Source organism: Coregonus clupeaformis, chromosome 6 (assembly GCF_020615455.1).
Source record: "Coregonus clupeaformis isolate EN_2021a chromosome 6, ASM2061545v1, whole genome shotgun sequence".
NCBI lineage: Eukaryota > Metazoa > Chordata > Actinopteri > Salmoniformes > Salmonidae > Coregonus > Coregonus clupeaformis.
The window spans coordinates 9,931,760-9,950,481 of record NC_059197.1 but is presented as its reverse complement, the minus strand read 5'-3'; the positions used below and the strand labels follow the sequence as shown (position 1 = coordinate 9,950,481).

General features: G+C 43.9%; 1 protein-coding gene across 1 annotated transcript in view; it reads left to right on the top strand.

The window, feature by feature from the left end:
- The window catches only part of brca2 (BRCA2 DNA repair associated), a 34,457-nt gene that overhangs the window by 10,520 nt on the left and 5,215 nt on the right, over positions 1 to 18,722 (top strand). The window contains 22 exon segments of the mRNA XM_041877216.2: positions 1 to 50; positions 159 to 187; positions 288 to 396; positions 485 to 546; positions 792 to 885; positions 997 to 1,740; positions 1,840 to 2,057; positions 2,059 to 5,572; positions 5,757 to 5,855; positions 5,954 to 6,023; positions 6,185 to 6,708; positions 6,964 to 7,142; positions 7,523 to 7,707; positions 8,762 to 8,932; positions 9,611 to 9,739; positions 9,986 to 10,241; positions 13,776 to 13,931; positions 14,236 to 14,383; positions 14,788 to 14,903; positions 15,386 to 15,590; positions 15,801 to 15,967; positions 18,498 to 18,636. Of these exon segments, the coding sequence (XP_041733150.2) occupies positions 1 to 50; positions 159 to 187; positions 288 to 396; positions 485 to 546; positions 792 to 885; positions 997 to 1,740; positions 1,840 to 2,057; positions 2,059 to 5,572; positions 5,757 to 5,855; positions 5,954 to 6,023; positions 6,185 to 6,708; positions 6,964 to 7,142; positions 7,523 to 7,707; positions 8,762 to 8,932; positions 9,611 to 9,739; positions 9,986 to 10,241; positions 13,776 to 13,931; positions 14,236 to 14,383; positions 14,788 to 14,903; positions 15,386 to 15,590; positions 15,801 to 15,967; positions 18,498 to 18,636 (7,364 nt within the window).

Genomic DNA, 18,722 nt, shown 5'->3' with positions numbered 1-18,722 from the left:
CGAGACCCCCAGTAAATCCTGTAGAACAAGGCTGCATGGAGACAGTTTTGGTAAGCTGACTGGTGACTTTTCAGTATTGATCGATGTTGATATTTATTATATTGGTATTTATTGTTTTGATTTTAAATTTGCACATTTATTTTCTGTCACGTTTACAGGGCTGCTTGACACACCACAACACTCTGCGGTAGGTGCAGCTGTTCTTGGGGAAATCTTTTAAAAACCAAACTAGTGTATTAAAAGTTCCATTATACATTTTTTAAATTAAGATCATTTTATTTCAGCAGGCACACTCTTCCAAACGTATATCTGAAAGTCTTGGTGCACAGTTAGACCCTAATATGTCCTGGACCAGTTCTCTCAACACACCTGTCATGTCGCCCACCATCATTTTGAGTAAGTATGATACTGTATGAATTTGGGTTTTTATTATAATGGTATTTTTACATTGGTTGTCTAAAATGGCATGTCCTCACTCTTTCAGCTAAAAGTGAGGAGCATAGGCCTATGTACCCAGTAAGACTTTCTACTGAAGAGCAGGTTATGGTGAGTATTCCATACAATCCTAGAAAAACTCATCGCAGGTTAAGCATAAACAGATTTTTATTATTCTAATGACGTCTAATGATATTGCCTTGCTTGAATTTAAAAAAACAGTATTAGATAAATAGTACCATATTGCTCCAATACATTGGTGGCCCCTTGATTACACTTGGATAATCTGCCCATGCTCAAGGCATTTATGTGTATCAGACTTGTAGAAAAGGATTTGTCTGCTCTCTCTCATATAGTTTGTGCGAAAGCTTTTCCCCTCGGTCTCCAAGGAGTCTGGAAGCACAGTGCTGTCACCAGAACAGAACGATAGACCTCTCTGTCAACATAATGGTGAGTATTTGTTGAACGGTAACTACAGTAGTAAATATTGTAGAAGTTACTCTGCATAATAACACTGTATAACAGATACAAGTACTGATCATTTCTCTGGAATACCAACAGGACTGGATTGCCACTTGCCTGGTGTGATTGAAATCTCCCCTGGCTCTCAAGACACGTTACCTGTTGACAGTGGCAGCCATTGGATGCAGACTTTACCAGATGCTATTGAGGGCGGAGAAATCCGCAGCACAATGGCCAGTGTTCTAGATGGAGCTGAGGATGTCCTCTCCATATTCTTCAGCAACAGCAGTTTGGCTTTACGAAGGGTGAAGACCAAGGAGAGAATCAAAAGGAAGCAAAGCAACTCAACTAAGGAACACGTACCTACTTCTACAATGGAACATGACAAAGTATCCAGTGACAGAGCAGGAGAATACCAACACACCAGGGCAACCTCTGAGCCCCTTGAGTCCAGGACTGACATGAAGTCTGGGGATTTGGGGATTTCTCAGTGGACTCCAATAAATGTACCTGACATTTCAGACTATGATATGGATTCATTTCACCATGAGGGGTCTTCCTCTACTAAACACATAATTCCACAAGATGATATAAGTGAAATGTTCTGTGACTTCACTGGAAGCCAGCAGCCGGATCGTGGTTCCTCTAAGCAGACTGTCCAGGTGGAGTCTGCCCTTTCCAGAAGAACAGTACCAGGGTCTGTAGTCGAAAGCTCTCTAGAACACACCTTCCCCAGGAAAACAAGGACATTTGTTTACTGTGTCCAAAATCCACTTCCGTCAGTGCAAGGAAAAGATAATGTTACTTGGATGTTACCTGCATCATCTGGAACTGCTCCCAGAGGTAAGATTGTAATCTGGAACTGCTCCCAGAGATTGTCATTTATTTATATTTCTCAGTTCAATTAAATTATTTTGCTTCTATTCTCTTCTATCATTTTAGGTGAAAATCCAAATGTAAAACAAACCAATGAAGATGAGTTTAATAATCTTAACAAAACTGCCTTGGATGGGAAAAAGCCGCTAGTTCAGCAGGAAAGTGCAACTGAAGAAAATATTGTTTCACGAGCACCAACCAAAGACCCTGATCTTGATATGTCACAGCTTTGCAGGGCATTTGCACAAGATTTTAGCCAAGTAGTTGACTCTAGTAAACCATGCAGCAAAAGAACAGACTCTTAAAAATGGCTTCTCTGCATCAGCTTGTCTCTCAGCAATGAGACTAAGGAACAGAAAATTGTTAACTCAACTAGAATGGGGCCAAAAACCTGAACATCTTAACTCTGGCATCAGTGATGAAATGCATATTCCTGGTTCTCAGTTTAGCAACTCTGCAAGCACGTCTAGAATGGAGAGTGGCTTACCCCCCTCCACCCTTTCTAATGTCACACAAACAGAATCATCCAACGTTCACCCTAGCTCTGAAAAAAGTTCTGGAAATCAATCATCTAGAGAGTTTAAAACTGGTAACAACTGGATTATCTCTTTGCCTCCAGAAGCAATAAAGAAAGCAAAAGCATCATTAGATGACTTAATTGAGGAAAATATGACTGATGTCGTTACTGCTGCCAGTGAAGTGAAACCGGTGTTGTCATGTGTAACAGGGAGCCGACTGTCCACAGAAATTAAGTTCATCAGTCCACTCAACGTTGCCAAAAGGTCAAAGCAAACCAGCGTAAAATTGAATGGTCAAGTTGTTCAGACCCCTCACAGCGTCAATGTCTCTGTTTCCTCACTCCCTGGGTCTGGTTTCAAAATGGCCTCCAATAAGAAGATAACAAATTATTCAGCAAATCTGGAGAAAGCCAAGGATTTGTTCAAGGAGATTGAGGATGAAATACCTGCAGTCAATATTCCTGAGATAAGCCTTCCTGAGGAAGGTAACATGTCATGTGGATTGGAGCTTGTTGATGGATCTCATTTACAACCTCTACCCTATACACACCAGAGGTCTGTTGAGAGCCAAGGTCTGTTGACAGACTCACAGAGAGCTGATGTTTCAGAATTGTGCAGTCTCTTGGAAGCTGCAGACAGCCAATTTGAGTTCACACAGTTTAAACCAGCAAAGTGGAACTGCTATGTTCCAGATGGGAGCCCCCCTCGTCAATCATCTGAGAAAGAGTTGGATCCTGAATTTCTCACAGGCATAGATTTCGATGACAGTTTTAACTCTGATGTTGAGAAGCAATCCGTGATGATGGCCACCCCTGACAAAAAGACAACTATTCCTCATTGCAAGAAAATTTGCCAAGTAACAACCACCAAAATTAAATCTAGTGGGGCATCACCCAGCAGTTCAACAGAGAAACCCAAAGAACGTGTTCTCCACAGAAGAGTACTTTACATTCCCAGTTATAGCTCTGAAAACATAGCTGAGAGTTCCTTTGGTTTGTTGACAAAAACCACAAACAAGAACCATCTGCTTGATATGGAAACGAACATCAGTGGAATGGAGTCTGAAAGCAAAAATCTCCCCAAGTTGGATGTGGGTTTTAAAACTGCTGGAGGAAATGCTATGAGAGTTTCAGAGAAGTGTCTGAGCAAAGCAAGGGCCTTGTTTGCAGATTTGGAGGAAAATCGTGAGATGAACACACCCAAATGTGTAGTAGAAAATACGGAACAAGTTGAAACCTCACCTGTTCAATATAGAGGCGAAGTTGATACAAATGTTGATTCAAATGTGACACATTTTCATGGCCCTGACAATAAAGTAGACCTGAAAGAACCACGTGATGAATACATTGACAAGATTAAAGTGGACTTTACACATTCTCACAAACATGGGGATGGTGGTTTCCAGACAGACGGTGGTAAAGGAGTGACCATGTCGGCAAAGGCCCTTCAAAAAACAAATGCAGTCTTCAAAGATTGTGACGTTATGGAAAGTTCAGGTTGTGCATCAGAAAAGCTGAACAAAACAAGTGTTGTATCAGAGACTGGCAGTAATAATTGTGAGAGAAACAATTGTGGCTTCAGCACTGCTCGGGGGAAGAGAGTTGATGTTTCTGCAAAATCTCTACTGAAGGCAAGGACTCTCCTTAATGACTGTGATGAATTGGACAATTCTAAGCCAGGGAAAATCCCCAGCTTGAATGCAAAGATACCAAGTCAGAATATTCAGGAGGAAAGTGACTTTGATTTTAAGAAACCCAGTAGTAAAGCAGCCTCCATATCAGCAAAGATCCCTTTGACAGCAAAAACTCAGTCTGATGGAGGTGGCAATTCACATGATGTTCTATGGGCAAAGGGCAAAATGCTTGAACCTGAAAATTCTCAAACCCATGCTAAAGATCCTTTGAGAAATGGATGTGGTTTTAGCACTGCCAGTGGTAAGAGAGTGTCTGTGTCCGAAGGGGCACTGTTGAAAGCACAGGCTCTTTTGAGTGAATGTAATGTGGATGGAGAGGAACTTTCTATATCAAAGAACAAGATCCGAGTAGATCTTCATACCATTCAGAATCCACCACATAAGCACGGTGGATTTAAGACTGCGATTGTCAAAGAAGTAACCGTTTCAACTAAGGCCCTTAAGCAAGCAAAGGCTGTTTTCAACAACTGTGATTCCAATATGGACAGCTTAATCAGTGCCGAAGCAAAGCAAGGGAATATAGACGTAAAGTCTACTGATGGTCTGATGAACAATCCAGGGAAAAGCTATTGTGCCTTCATGACAGCTGGTGGAAAGAAAGTGCATGTCTCTGAAAAAGGTATTTTGAAGGCAAAGAGCATTCTGAATGAAAACCTTGATAACTGCACAGACTCAAATGCCATTGAGGAGGCTTGGTTTTCAGATGGTAGATTTCCATTACTCACTGAAGATGGTACAGGTGTCAAAGAAGGAGCAAGGAACAAATCGAATTCTTCTGACCTCAACGGTGAAGAAGATAGCTGTGGTTTCAGCACTGCCAGTGGCAAGACTGTGCATATGTCCGATGGGGCACTCCAGAAAGCAAAGTCTAATCTGAACGAATGTGATGTAATTGAAAATCCACAACCTGAGAATAGCCACAAAGTGGATCTGGAAAATATTCTAACAAAGGAAACGCATGAAATCTCTCATGGTAGCACAGCCAGCGGGAAAGGGGTGTCTATTTCAGAAAATGCTCTTCAAGATGTGAAGTCTGTGTACGTTCTGGGTGAGACTGGTAATGTAAAATATTCAGTTGGCAGTAATCAAATAGGAAGCCATTGTGGTTTTAGCACAGCCAGTGGTAAAGGAGTGTCTGTTTCAGAGAAGGCACTTCAAGTAGCATGTGACAAATTCAAAGCGTGTGATGATACCCTTGCCAGTGATACTGACCCTCACAAAAGATCTGAAGAAAAAAGGCCACTGAAGGTCCCTACTCCCCATATTCATGATCACCGTATGCCGGTCAAAGCAGTGGGACTGGAGGACCGCGAAGCTATCCAGACCATTGTCGGAATGGCATGTCAGTCTTCATCTGCAGCATGTCAAGCGGAGTCTTCCTTGTTAAATTTTGAATCCCTGGGGTTCAGTGGCTGCTCTGTGACCCAGAAGAGGTACTTTGCCCAGGAGGCCATGGATTGTACCAAGGCTCTTTTAGAGGATGAAGACTTGACCGATCAGAGTCCTGGAACTCCAATCCAAGCTAAGGGGGGTTTTGAGATGAGAAGTGGAATCGGGAAAAGGTTGGCAGAGGATTTAGGGATGACAGGTAAAAGAACAGAAATATGATCAGATATTGTGATTGGGATGAGCCTAGAGGAGTAATGTTAGACATAAGAACTGTTTTTTCTTGCATATGAAAGTTACAGGGTTGTGTGTTTACCAATATAAGAATATAATTATGAAGAAATTGATTTACAACGTTGTCCTTAATGTGATATTATATTAAATAGACCAACCTCCTCTGAAAAGAAGACTCTTGGCCGAATTCGACAGAACTGTGGATTGTAATAGACGGTCAACACTCACTCCAGCTAAAAGCAGTTCAGATGGTAAGACAGTTGACCTTTTCTACAAGTAACAAAATTCCCAGTACAATGAAAATGAACATTGACAAGATGGTTCATCAATGCATATTTGATTGTTTCAGGTATATTTAAAGACAGGAGAGTCTTCCAATATAATGTGGCTCTTCAACCTAATGTCACCAGGCCGTATCGGTAGGTAATCCATTTAATACTAGAGGATATATTGTTGTTTTCACATAGTTCAAACAACATATGTATCTTGAAATTATTTATCAAATAAAATGCATTCATTCATTCACCTAGCATGAAATCTGTGTGTCATAGATTCTCATCTCCTATGTTTGTCTTTCCAGCGCTAAGCAGAGTTGTGTGAACACAAGGCTGAATAAGACCGAGCCACAGAAGACAACATCAGATCCAACCGCCGAAGACCGTAAACCAGTTGGCTCCAAGACAGCTGTATTCGTCCCCCCATTCCGGAAGAATGTCAAGCTTGAGCCACAGAAGAGCAGTGGGCCTCAGGACAAGACTAGAGCGCCTGGTGTGTTCGTTCCCCCGTTTAGAAAATACAACTGTGTAACCAGTAAGGGTTCCTTTAAGCCTTCAGAAGAGAATCATTCTCTTCTTCTCTTCAAGACCAGCACATCTGTTCCACTTCCTGAGTACAACCACATCCCCATCACTGACACTGGTAGTGATAACGCAAAGGAGTCCATTCAGGAACTGGGCCCAAAAGATATTGACAAAACAGACCCATGCGATGATAGTGGACATAGCCTTCCTGTCACCACAGGAGGAGTGGATGCCACTGCAGAGGAGTATACCGCAGGTCAGCTAGGCCCTAACAGCATGGGCACCCTTCTAGCTGTTGTTTATGGTACAAATATCATCATTTGTATGACCTTTTAACCAATGCATCTTTGGGATATTGTAGACAATATTAAGTTTCAACATGGTGTGACAATACGTGACATTTTTTTTATGCTAATCAATTCAATGGCTTGGGACTAAATGTGTGTACTGAATCAGAAAGCAATTAACAAGAAAGCATTTTAATCGGGACTGATGAATTGTAACCGATGTTCATTTATCAGGAGTCGACTTAATGTGAAAAAAGAATGTGTGTGTGCAGATACAGAGTGCCTGCAGCTGGCCCGAGACATGCAGGACATGAGGATCAGGAAGAAGAAGCGGCAGACCATTAGACCTCTCCCTGGCAGCCTGTACCTCGCCAAGACATCTGGGGTGGCCAGGCTGACCCTCAGGGAGGCCGTTGGAGGTTGGCACCCTGTACAACACACACACAATCAGGTACTGTAACTAACACACACAAACATATACTGTAACACACAGGTACTGTAACCTACACATACAAACATATACTGAAACACACAGATAAACTGGTAGTCGAACACAGACTGACAAACAGGTCCTAGAACACACACACACAAACAGGTGTTGTTACACACACACACAGACATATACTGTAACACAGACAGACAAACTGGATTGGTAGAGGTGGAACAGGGCTTTTGAAGTCTGATTTAGAATATGAACAGTGGTGGGGGGCTGTGGGCTTTCCTGTTGAACTTGTTAAGTGTGATGTTTTTTGGGGGGTAATGACTGATGTCCAATCCTCGTTGTGGATATCACTCAGCTGTATAATATAATAATATAATAATATGACGTAGCTGTATGGCTACGGAGTGCACCGGCATGTTTCGGAGATCAGCAGTGAGAGTGCCGAGGCGTTCCGCTTTGTCTGCCGACACTTCTTCAGACCCGAGGCGTTTGTAGAGGGGCGCGTTCAGCTGGCCGACGGGGGCTGGCTCATACCTCACAACGATGGAACTGCAGGGAAACAGGAGTTCCACAGGTAAGGTTTTATTGATTGTTTGGGACACAAAGCATTCATTCCAACTGATGTTATTTTTCAACTTTGCCATTTATTCCCTTGAACACATGTTGTTATTATTAATTTGGATGAATGTATGTATATCACAGGTACAGTTGAAGTTGGAAGTTTACATACGCCTTAGCCAAATACAATTCCTGACATTTAATCCTAGTAAAGATTCCCTGTCTTAGGTCAGTTAGGATCACCACTTTATTTTAAGAATGTGAAATGTCAGAATAATAGTAGAGAATGATTTCTTTCAGCTTTTATTTCTTTCATCACATTCCCAGTGGGTCAGAAGTTTACATACACTCAATTAGTATTTGGTAACATTGCCTTTAAATTGTTTAACGTGGGTCAAACGTTTCAGGTAGCCTTCCACAAGCTTCCCACAATAATTTGGGTGAATTTTGGCCCATTCCTCCTAACAGAGCTGGTGTAACTGAGTCAGGTTTGTAGGCCTCCTTGCTCGCACACTCTTTTTCAGTTCTGCCCACACATTTTATATAGGATTGAGGTCAGGGCTTTGTGATGGCCACTCCAATACCTTGAATTTGTTGTCCTTAAGCCATTTTGCCACAACTTTAGAAGTATGCTTGGGGTCATTGTCCATTTGGAAGACCCATTTGCGACCAAGCTTTAACTTCCTGACTGATGTCTTGAGATGTTGCTTCAATATATCCACATAATTTTCCTTCCTCATGATGCCATCTATTTTGTGAAGTGCACCAGTCCCTCCTGCAGCAAAGCACCCCCACAGCATGATGCTGCTACCCCCGTGCTTCACGGTTGGGATGGTGTTCTTCGGCTTACAAGCATTCCCCCTTTTTCCTCCAAACATTACGATGGTCATTGTGGCCAAACAGTTATATTTTTGTTTCATCAGACCAGAGGACATTTCTCCAAAAAGTACGATCTTTGTCCCCATGTGCAGTTGCAATCTGTAGTTTGTCTTTTTTATGGCGGTTTTGGAGCAGTGGCTTCTTCCTTGTTGAGCGGCCTTTCAGGTTTAATTAAACCGCCTCTTCTCCAGAGCGTTGTGTGACAGCCCTGGTGTTGACCCCAAGCTGATCACTGAGGACTGGGTGTTCAACCACTACCGCTGGGTGGTGTGGAAACGGGCCTGCATGGAGAGGGCATTCCCAGAAGTGATGGGCAGCCTCTGTCTCACACCGGAACAGGTGCTCCTACAACTGAAATACAGGTACGGCAGCAACCAGCAAGTTATCTCTGGTCCAGGGCGTTGGTGCGCTTTCCTTCAATACAGGGCGATAGTCCAGGCTCTGTCGTAGCCGGCCGCGACCGGGAGACCCATGGGGCGGCGCACAATTGGCCCAGCGTCGTCCAGGGTAGGGGAGGGAATGGCCGGCAGGGGATGTAGCTCAGTTGGTAGAGCATGGCGTTTGCAACGCCAGGGTTGTGGGTTCGATAAAATAATGTATGTGCTAACTGTAATTCGCTCTGGATAAGAGCGTCTGCTAAATGACGTAAATGTAAAATGTAAATGTAGTAGAGGAACGCGCACTAATGCCCTGGACCAGAGCTACCAGCAAGTAACCTCTTACTGCCTAAGAACATTAAAATGATGTTGGATAAAGGTTGTGTATGTGTTTTGTGTTATATACATGCCTATTCAGCCTTTTTCGTGACCAGGATATTTCAATTTTTTTATATGGCGATATTTCAATGTTTTTATATGGCGAACACATAACGTACAGTGCAGTGAGGTTAAAGAGAGACTTGCATACATAAACTGCAGACAAAACAAATTCTTGTGTGTACTAAATGTAACACACGTATTTGGGTGTTTGCCACATATGTGGCACTGGACCACAGCAACAAGTAGCAAGGTTATTGAAGAACGTGTGTGTGTGTGTGTCAGGTACGACTTGGAGGTGGACCACAGCAGGAGGTCAGCTCTGAGGAAGATCATGGAGAGAGACGACTCTTCAGTCAAGACCATGGTGCTCTGTGTGTGTGGTGTTGTCACCAAAGGCCATAACCCAACAAGGTGAATCAGAGTAGAAAAATAAAATACTTTGTTCAACATGTTCAGTTTGCCAAAATAAGTCGATTTCCTTATTCAAGATTGACTTCATATAGATCTGTTGAAATTGTTCTGTTATTTATTGGTTATAACCTCAGTTCTATTAAGGTCGAGAAGGAAATGCAACACACAGCTATGGAGCATGCTTCCCCATAAGTGTGTTGTATTTTAGTAAGCCGACTGAAAGAGAACCCTTTGTGCATCACACAGGCAGACCTGGAGTGAGACCAAGACCAAAACACCCGGGAGCGCCACAGGGTCTAAAGCGGAGCCGTCCCCTGTAGGTTTGATCTGGCTGACGGACGGCTGGTACGCAATCAAGGCCCAGCTGGACGTCCCACTGACCACCATGCTCCACCGGGGCCGCCTGGCGATTGGGGGGAAGGTGCTGGTCCACGGGGCCAAGCTGGTGGGATCTCAGGACGCCTGCTCCCCACTAGAGGCTCCCGACTCCCTCATGCTGAAGGTAAGAACTGGGTCGTGTTCATTAGGCACCAACTGGAAGAAAGGGGACTGAAACTGGGAGGAACTACTTGCACTTGTCTAATAAGAAACGCTGTTTTCCATTGCGTGCCCTAATTAACTCAAATGTAAATGTATGACGACAATATAGCCAAATGGGCTTAGAAGACACTCAATATTCAGGTTGATATATTTCAACTACATATTACTGCATGTAAATGCACTGTAAATTCGTATAGAATTCAGTCTGACTGCTTCCAGTAGGGCTGGTATGGTAATTGTCTAATCGTGTAACCGACGATTATGGATGAAGACGTCATGAAAATAAAACAACCATCATAACGTTTTTCTTCAACAAAAAATAAATAATGTTTTTATCAACTTCATATTCAAGTCGACAAACTTTACCCAAAAGCGGCAAAGTTAAAAGTGAGCCTGGTTTACATCTAACAGACGATTTTATAAGGCGAGACGAGATGAGGCAAAACTATCCAGTTTTAGAATTAGGTGTTGGTGAAGAAACTGCTGACTGAAGACAGGACGGCCAGGCATTCAAAAAGATGACACATGCGGTTGTCTGTTTCCACGCTAACATGGTTTCTTTACAACGTGATGAATCTTTGTTGCTCCTTGTTTTAGCAAGGTGTTGTAGCAAACAAGTCTTTGGTTGCCTAGGCAACACCCCCTCCCTTCAGGAGCGGAGGAGAGTAGAAAATGTGTGTAAACCAGGCTTACTTTGTTGATAAAAAATAAATAATAATAATTGCTATTTGAACGATTTTATTACGGTGACCACGGTCATTTAGCTGACAAATAAGTCATCCAAAATTCCAGAACTGTCACAGCCCTAGCTACCAGTAACAGCTAGTACTACTACTATGACTGTAAGTCGCTTTGGATAAAAGCGTCTGCTAAATGGCATATTATATATTATGCTACGGATTTTCCAGGGTCATTTTCAGTAGGGCACACTAGAGCCCTGCACATGCATGATTTTTAAGCCTGAGCCCTACCCATGGCAGCAACGTTCAGGACCCGACCCAGGCCCAATTGCTTCTGCCACATTTAAGGCCCGGCCTTGCCCGAAATCAGAAATAACTTCCTCCATTAGTAAATCCATTAGCAGCTGCTCGTCTGTCACTCCCTCCACGCAGCTCGCTCTACATGCTCTCTGCTCATGGAGGCTTGGAGTCTGAGTATCCATAGCAACGGCTCGTCAGTTAGCTGTTAGCTACCTTTCCTCACTCTAAAATCTGACAACTCAAGGAGCGTTATTATTTTCTGTGAAATAATCTCTCCTGTCTTATAATGTATTTGAGGAGGTTGAAGCCTTTCTGACACCATGTTATGATCTTAGTCAGATATGACTGTACTGTGCAGCAGAGCATGAGCAAATGGCTCCGCTGCAAAACGTTAGTGATCAATTTAGTGATACCCGAGCCCTGCCTAGTTCTTAATTAAAAAACAGGCCCTACCTGGCCTTAACCCGATGTATAATGTCGGGCTCGGTTTGAGTAGCAGAGCTCTAGAGCATACTGTAGCAAAACATTTTGCCACTGCAATCGGCGTATGCACTCTAGAGACCCCAATGGTCTAGCAACAAGTTGGGTTGTAGGTTGCAGCCACCCTCCGCATCCTGTATTTTCCTTGAACAGTGTTTCATTTGGGATTGGGCGTAAACTAAAGCAAAACATTTTTGTATTTTTGTTTTGTTTGAGCAGCGATTTTGTAAACAATTGGCTGCAGCTACCTACCTCCGGGGACGAAAGCAGTTGATAGGCTACAGGAGGCAGCTACAGTGAGGGGGAAAAAGTATTTGATCCCCTGCTGATTTTGTATGTTTGCCCACTGACAAAGAAATGATCAGTCTATAATTTTAATGGTAGATTTATTTGAACAGTGAGAGACAGAATAACAACAACAAAATCCAGAAAAACGCATGTCATAAATGTTATAAATTGATTTGCATTTTAATGAGGGAAATAAGTATTTGACCCCCTCTCAATTGGAAAGATTTCTGGCTCCCAGGAGTCTTTTATACAGGTAACGAGCTGAGATTAGGAGCACACTCTTAAAGGGAGTGCTCCTAATCTCAGCTTGTTACCTGTATAAAAGACACCTGTCCACAGAAGCAATCAATCAATCAGATTCCAAACTCTCCACCATGGCCAAGACCAAAGAGCTCTCCAAGGATGTCAGGGGCAAGATTGTAGACCTACACAAGGCTGGAATGGGCTACAAGACCATCGCCAAGCAGCTTGGTGAGAAGGTGACAACAGTTGATTATTTGCAAATGGAAGAAACACAAAATAACTGTCAATCTCCCTTGGACTGGGGCTCCATGCAAGATATCACCTCGTGGAGTTGCAATGATCAAGAGAACGGTGAGGAATCAGCCCAGAACTACACGGGAGGATCTTGTCAATGATCTCAAGGCAGCTGGGACCATAGTCACCAAGAAAACAATTGGTAACACACTACGCCGTGAAGGACTGAAATCCTGCTGCGCCCGCAAGGTCCCCCTGCTCAAGAAAGCACATATACAGGGCCTTCTGATGTTTGCCAATGAACATCTGAATGATTCAGAGGAGAACTGGGTTGAAAGTGTTGTGGTCAGATGAGACCAAACTCGAGCTCTTTGGCATCAACTCAACTCGCCGTGTTTGGAGGAGGAGGAATGCTGCCTATGACCCCAAGAACACCATCCCCACCGTCAAACATGGAGGTGGAAACATTATGCTTTGGGGGTGTTTTTCTGCTAAGGGGACAGGACAACCTCACTGCATCAAAGGGACGATGGACGGGGCCATGTACCGTCAAATCTTGGGTGAGAACCTCCTTCCCTCAGCCAGGGCATTGAAAATGGGTCGTGGATGGGTGTTCCAGCATGACAATGACCCAAAACACACAGCCAAGGCAACAAAGGAGTGGCTCAAGAAGAAGCACATTAAGGTCCTGGAGTGGCCTAGCCAGTCTCCAGACCTTAATCCCATAGAAAATCTGTGGAGGGAGCTGAAGGTTCGAGTTGCCAAACGTCAGCCTCGAAACCTTAATGACTTGGAGAAGATCTGCAAAGAGGAGTGGGACAAGATCCCTCCTGAGATGTGTGCAAACCTGGTGGCCAACTACAAGAAACGTCTGACCTCTGTGATTGCCAACAAGGGTTTTGCCACCAAGTACTAAGTCTTGTTTTGCAGAGGGGTCGAATACTTATTTCCCTCATTAAAATGCAAATCAATTTATAACATTTTTGACATGCGTTTTTCTGGATTTTTTTGTTGTTATTCCGTCTCTCACTGTTCAAATAAACCTACCATTAAAATTATAGACTGATCATGTCTTTGTCAGTGGGCAAACGTACAAAATCAGCAGGGGATCAAATACTTTTTTCCCTCACTGTATAAGATAATGAATTTAACTGTTTGGAAGTGTTTCTTATTGGATAAATTCCGATGGTACCTCCCCATTTCACTCTGTTTTGGACCAATTTCTTCTGTTTTGTGCCTAATGAACACGACCCTGATGTATCTGGTTTCAGATTGGGGCCAACGGCACCAGAGCAGCGCGTTGGGACACCAGGCTAGGGTTCTACCGCGACCCTAGACCGTTCCTCCTCCCGCTCTCCTCCCTCTACAGCAACGGAGGCCCCGTGGGCTGTGTGGACATTGTGGTGCTGAGGAGCTACCCTACCCAGGTGCGTTTCACAGTACACGTTAGCTCTGGTCCAGTGTGTGCGTTTACCATTTAGTGGAGGAACATGCACTTACGACCTGAACCGGAGCTAGGTACACATCATCCACTTAATGAATCCCCTAAGCAGGCATTGCTAGGACCAGGAGTTTTCCCCAGACCACGTAACCTGAACAGGAAAAACTCTGGACTCCTAGCTGTGAGTGGTGTATTTTGAGAGGGCGCGTTTTATATGTATAACTTAGGCCCATGTAACACTCCTGGCCCTTGATGAGAGGTTTATTCAGAGAGGTTGTGTGTCCCTCCAGTGGATGGCGAAGAAGCCGGACGGAGGGTTTGTGTTCCGCTCGGGCCGTGCCGAGGAGAGGGAGGCGCGGCGGCATGGCGACACCAAACACCGAGCCATGGAGATCCTGTTCGCCAAGATCCAGGCCCAGTTTGAGAAGGAGGAGGACGGTAGGAAATCCTAGTCCATAAGGAATAGGGTGCCCCTGTCACTGTCTATTAGGGTTTGTTGAGGTTAGATAAGGTCTGTCAATCATATTACCAGTTCAATTTACTGCAACCTTTTGGTTTGATTTAGCCTATAGACTTGTTCAGGTTCCTATATTTCAACTACAAATTATTTTTATGTTCCTGCATGTATTATGTATTGCAAATTCTTATAGAATTTTGTCTGACTGTGCTATCAATAACAGCTACTACTAGTACTTCCTACTATTACTACTGATCTTCCAGAGTCATTTTCAGTAGGGCACACTATAGCAAAACATTTAGCCATGTAAATCTGTGTAAGTTCAGGTCACGCCTCCCGTTTTACTCAGTTTCAAAACCTTTTCCGCCTACTGAATATGACCCAGCAGTTTGTGGTAAAACCAGAGGCCGAAGGCGGACCCTGCGTGGTGGAGACATTGAGACACTGCTGGACGGGGAGGAGCTGTACGACGCGGTGGAGAATGACCCAGTTTATCTGGAGGTGACCATAATCACCCTGTCCAAATCAGTTTGATCAACATTGGTTTAAGTAAAGCATCAGCCTAATGGGCCCTGGTTAAAAGTAGTGCACTAAATACAGAATAGGGTGCCATTTGGGACACATCAGCTGCTAGGAAGGAGTTTTAGTTATGGTTAAGGATACATGACTGACCATGTAAAAGTGATTATACATAACTGATTTGATATGATGCTTTATTTAAATCCCACCAATGTTGATCAAACTGATTTGGTTTGATGGATGTCCAAAACAAGTGTAAAAAAACTAGTGAAAACAGACAACCAGACATGATTCTAGAGTGCATTAACAAGATGTCTGATGTTGACAAAACTTGTGTCTATATCCTCATAACAGTTGAGCAAAACATAATAATTTCATTAATTTATTTATACAGTTAAAAACAATAACTGGGAACTTGAGCCCTTCTTTGTAGACCTACTCTCTTTCATATTGTTTTGTGCTAGGGCCGTCTGAGTGAGCAGCAATGGGAGGCGTTGAACAACTACAGGCGTTGTGTTGGTGAGAGGAGGCAGGCCGCGCTGCAGGAGCGGTTCCGCCAGGCTCTGGAGGGTGCCCAGGAGGGCGAGGGCGGGAGCTGTCCCAACAGAGACGTGACACCCATCTGGAAGCTCTGCGTCGCTGACTCCAGGGCCAAGCTGGGCAGCAATGGTATGTATGGATCTTTGTATATCAATCAGGGATGTTGTGGAGCCTTTTTTTCAAACTTTGTTCAGACAAAGGAGAAAGTACAAGGGATACAGAGATGGGACAAGAGGGAAAGTTAGAAGGTTGACAGAGGGATTGAACCCTCCGAAGGGGTAGTAGACCGTCCTTGTTTAGTTCTTGGTTCCTCACCCAACACCCTCCTCCTTCCCCCAGTGTACCTGTTGAATATCTGGCGCCCCTCCATGGATCTGCAGTCCTTGCTGAAGGAGGGCTGTCGATACAAGGCCTACCAACTCTCCACGTCGGAGGGCAAGAAACGAGCCGGTAACACCTCCATTCAGCTCACAGCCACCAAGAAAACCCAGTTCCAGAATTTACAGGTAACACTGAACTTATACGACACAGAAGTGTGTGAATACGAATGTAAATTCTAAAATGATCTTTCCCAATCTCAAATCAACCCTAAACTATACCCTAGGCACTTGTGTATACACTCACCGGCCATTTTAGAAGGTACACCCATCAAGTATCGGGTTGGACCCCCCCTTTGCCTCCAGAACAGCCTGAATTCTTTGTGGCATGGATTCTACAATGTGTTGGAAACATTCGTTGCTCAATTGGTATCAAGGGACCTAACCTGTGCCAGGAAAACATTCCCCACACCAGTACACCACCGCCTGCACCAGACAGGATGGGTCCAAATCCGTACTCTGCCGTTAGTATGATGGAACAGGAACCGCGATTCGTCAGACCAGGCGATGTTTTTCCACACCTCAATTGGCCAGTGTTGGTGATCGCGTGCTCGCTGGAGCCGCTTCTTGTTTTTAGCTGATAGGAGTGGAACCCGGTGTGGTCTTCTGCTGCAGTAGTCCATCCGTGACAAGGACTGACGAGTTGCGTCTTCCGAGATGCCGTTCTGCACACCACTGTTGTCTGTCTGTTTGGGGCCCGCCTGTTAACTTGCACGAGTCTTGCCATTCTCCTTCGACCTCTCATCAACAAGCTGTTTTTGCCCACAGGACTGCCACTGACTGAATGTTTTTTGTTTGTTGCACCATTCTCGGTAAACCCTAGACACGGTCGTGCGTGAAAAGCCCAGGAGGGCGGCCATTTCTAACGATCAATCGAACAGTAACTGAATCCTCGATGCCTGTCCGCCTGCTTTATATAGCAAGCCAAGGCCACGTGACTCACTGTCGTGAACGGGGTGGTGTATGTAATAAACTGGCCAGTGAGTGTAATAAACTGGCCAGGAAGTATTCACACCCCTTGACTTTTTCCACATTTTGTTGTTCCAAAGTGGGAGTAAGTCTCTAAGCTTTCCATTTTTTTACATTTTACATTTTAGTCATTTAGCAGACGCTCTTATCCAGAGCGACTTACAGTTAGTGAGTGCATACATTATTTTATTTTTTCATACTGGCCCCCCGTGGGAATCGAACCCACAACCCTGGCGTTGCAAACGCCATGCTCTACCAACTGAGCTACATCCCTGCCGGCCATTCCCTCCCCTACCCTGGACGACGCTGGGCCAATTGTGCGCCGCCCCATGGGTCTCCCGGTCGCGGCCGGCTACGACAGAGCCTAGATTCGAACCAGGATCTCTAGTAGATCACTGCGCCACTCGGGAGATCCTGGTTCGAATCCAGGCTCTGGACAACATTTTCAGGTCTTGCCATAGATTTAAGTCAAACACATTGTAGAAGTCTAGCAGATTTAAGTCAAAGCTGTAACTCGGCCACTCAGGAACATTCACGGTCTTCTTGGTAAGCAACTCCAGTGTAGATTTGGCCTTGTGTTTTAGGTTATTGTCCTGCTGAAAGGTGAATTCCTCTCCCAGTGTCTGGTGGAAAGCAGACAACCAGGTTTTCCTCTAGGATTTTGCCTGTGCTTAGCTCCATTCCGTTCCTTTTTTATCCTGACAAACTCCCCAGTCCTTAATGATTACAAGCATATATATAACATGATGCAGCCACCACTATGCTTGAAAATATGGAGAGTGGTACTGACTGTGTTGTATTAGATTTGGCCGAAACACAACACTTTCAATTTCAGGACAAAATGTTAATATCTTTGCCACATTTTTTGCAGTATTACTTCAGTGCCTTGTTGCAAACAGGATGCATGTTTTGGAATATTTTTATTCTTTACAGGCTTCCTTTTCACTCTGTCAATTAGGTTAATATTGTGGAGTAACTACAATGTTAATCCATCCTAGTTATTCCCCTATCACAGCCATTAAACTCTGTTTTAAACTCACCATTGGCCTCATGGTGAAATCCCTGAGCGGTTTCTTCCAGCAACGGAGTTAGGAAGGACACCTATCTTTTTAGTGACTGGGTGTATTGATGCACCATCCAAATTGTAGTTAATAATTTTACCATGCGCAAAGGGATATTCAATGTCTTAAAAAAAATATATATATATATATATAAAATTATTTTTTTTACCAATCTACCAATAGTTGACCTTTTGAGGCATTGGAAAACCTCCCTGGTCTTTGTGGTTGAATATGTGTTTGAAATTCACTGTATGTGTGGGGGGTACAGAGATGAGGTAGTCATTCAAAAATCATGTTAAACGTGCAACTTATTATGTGACTTGTTAAGCAAATGTTTACTCCTGAACTCATATAGGCTTGCCATAACAAAGGGGTTGAATACTTATTGACTCAACGCATTTGAGCTTTTCATTTGTAAATATAAAAAAAAACATAATTCTACTTTGACATTATGGGGTATTGTGTGTAGGCCAGTGACAAAAAATCTCAAGTTAATCCATTTTGAATTCAGCCTGTAACACACAAAAAAGGGGTGTGAATACTTTGAGGTCCTCAAAAGTGCCTAGGGGCAAGGGTTTTAGGGATAGATTTGGAATGGGTTGTTTCGTGTCATTGTCTCCATCACCCAGGCTTCTGCAGGGTGGTTGTGTGAGCGTTTCCAAGCCCGAGAGGCGGTCGGCTTTCGCGTTCTCCTGAACCTGGACTTTCAGCCACTCTGTGGAGAGGTGGATCTGGTGGGCTACGTCATCTCCATCACAGACAGACAAGGTGGGCTGGGTCCTGTTCATTAGGGCACACAACTGAAAATGTTTTGAAATGTTTTGCAACGAAAATTAGCGTTTCTTATAGTCCCA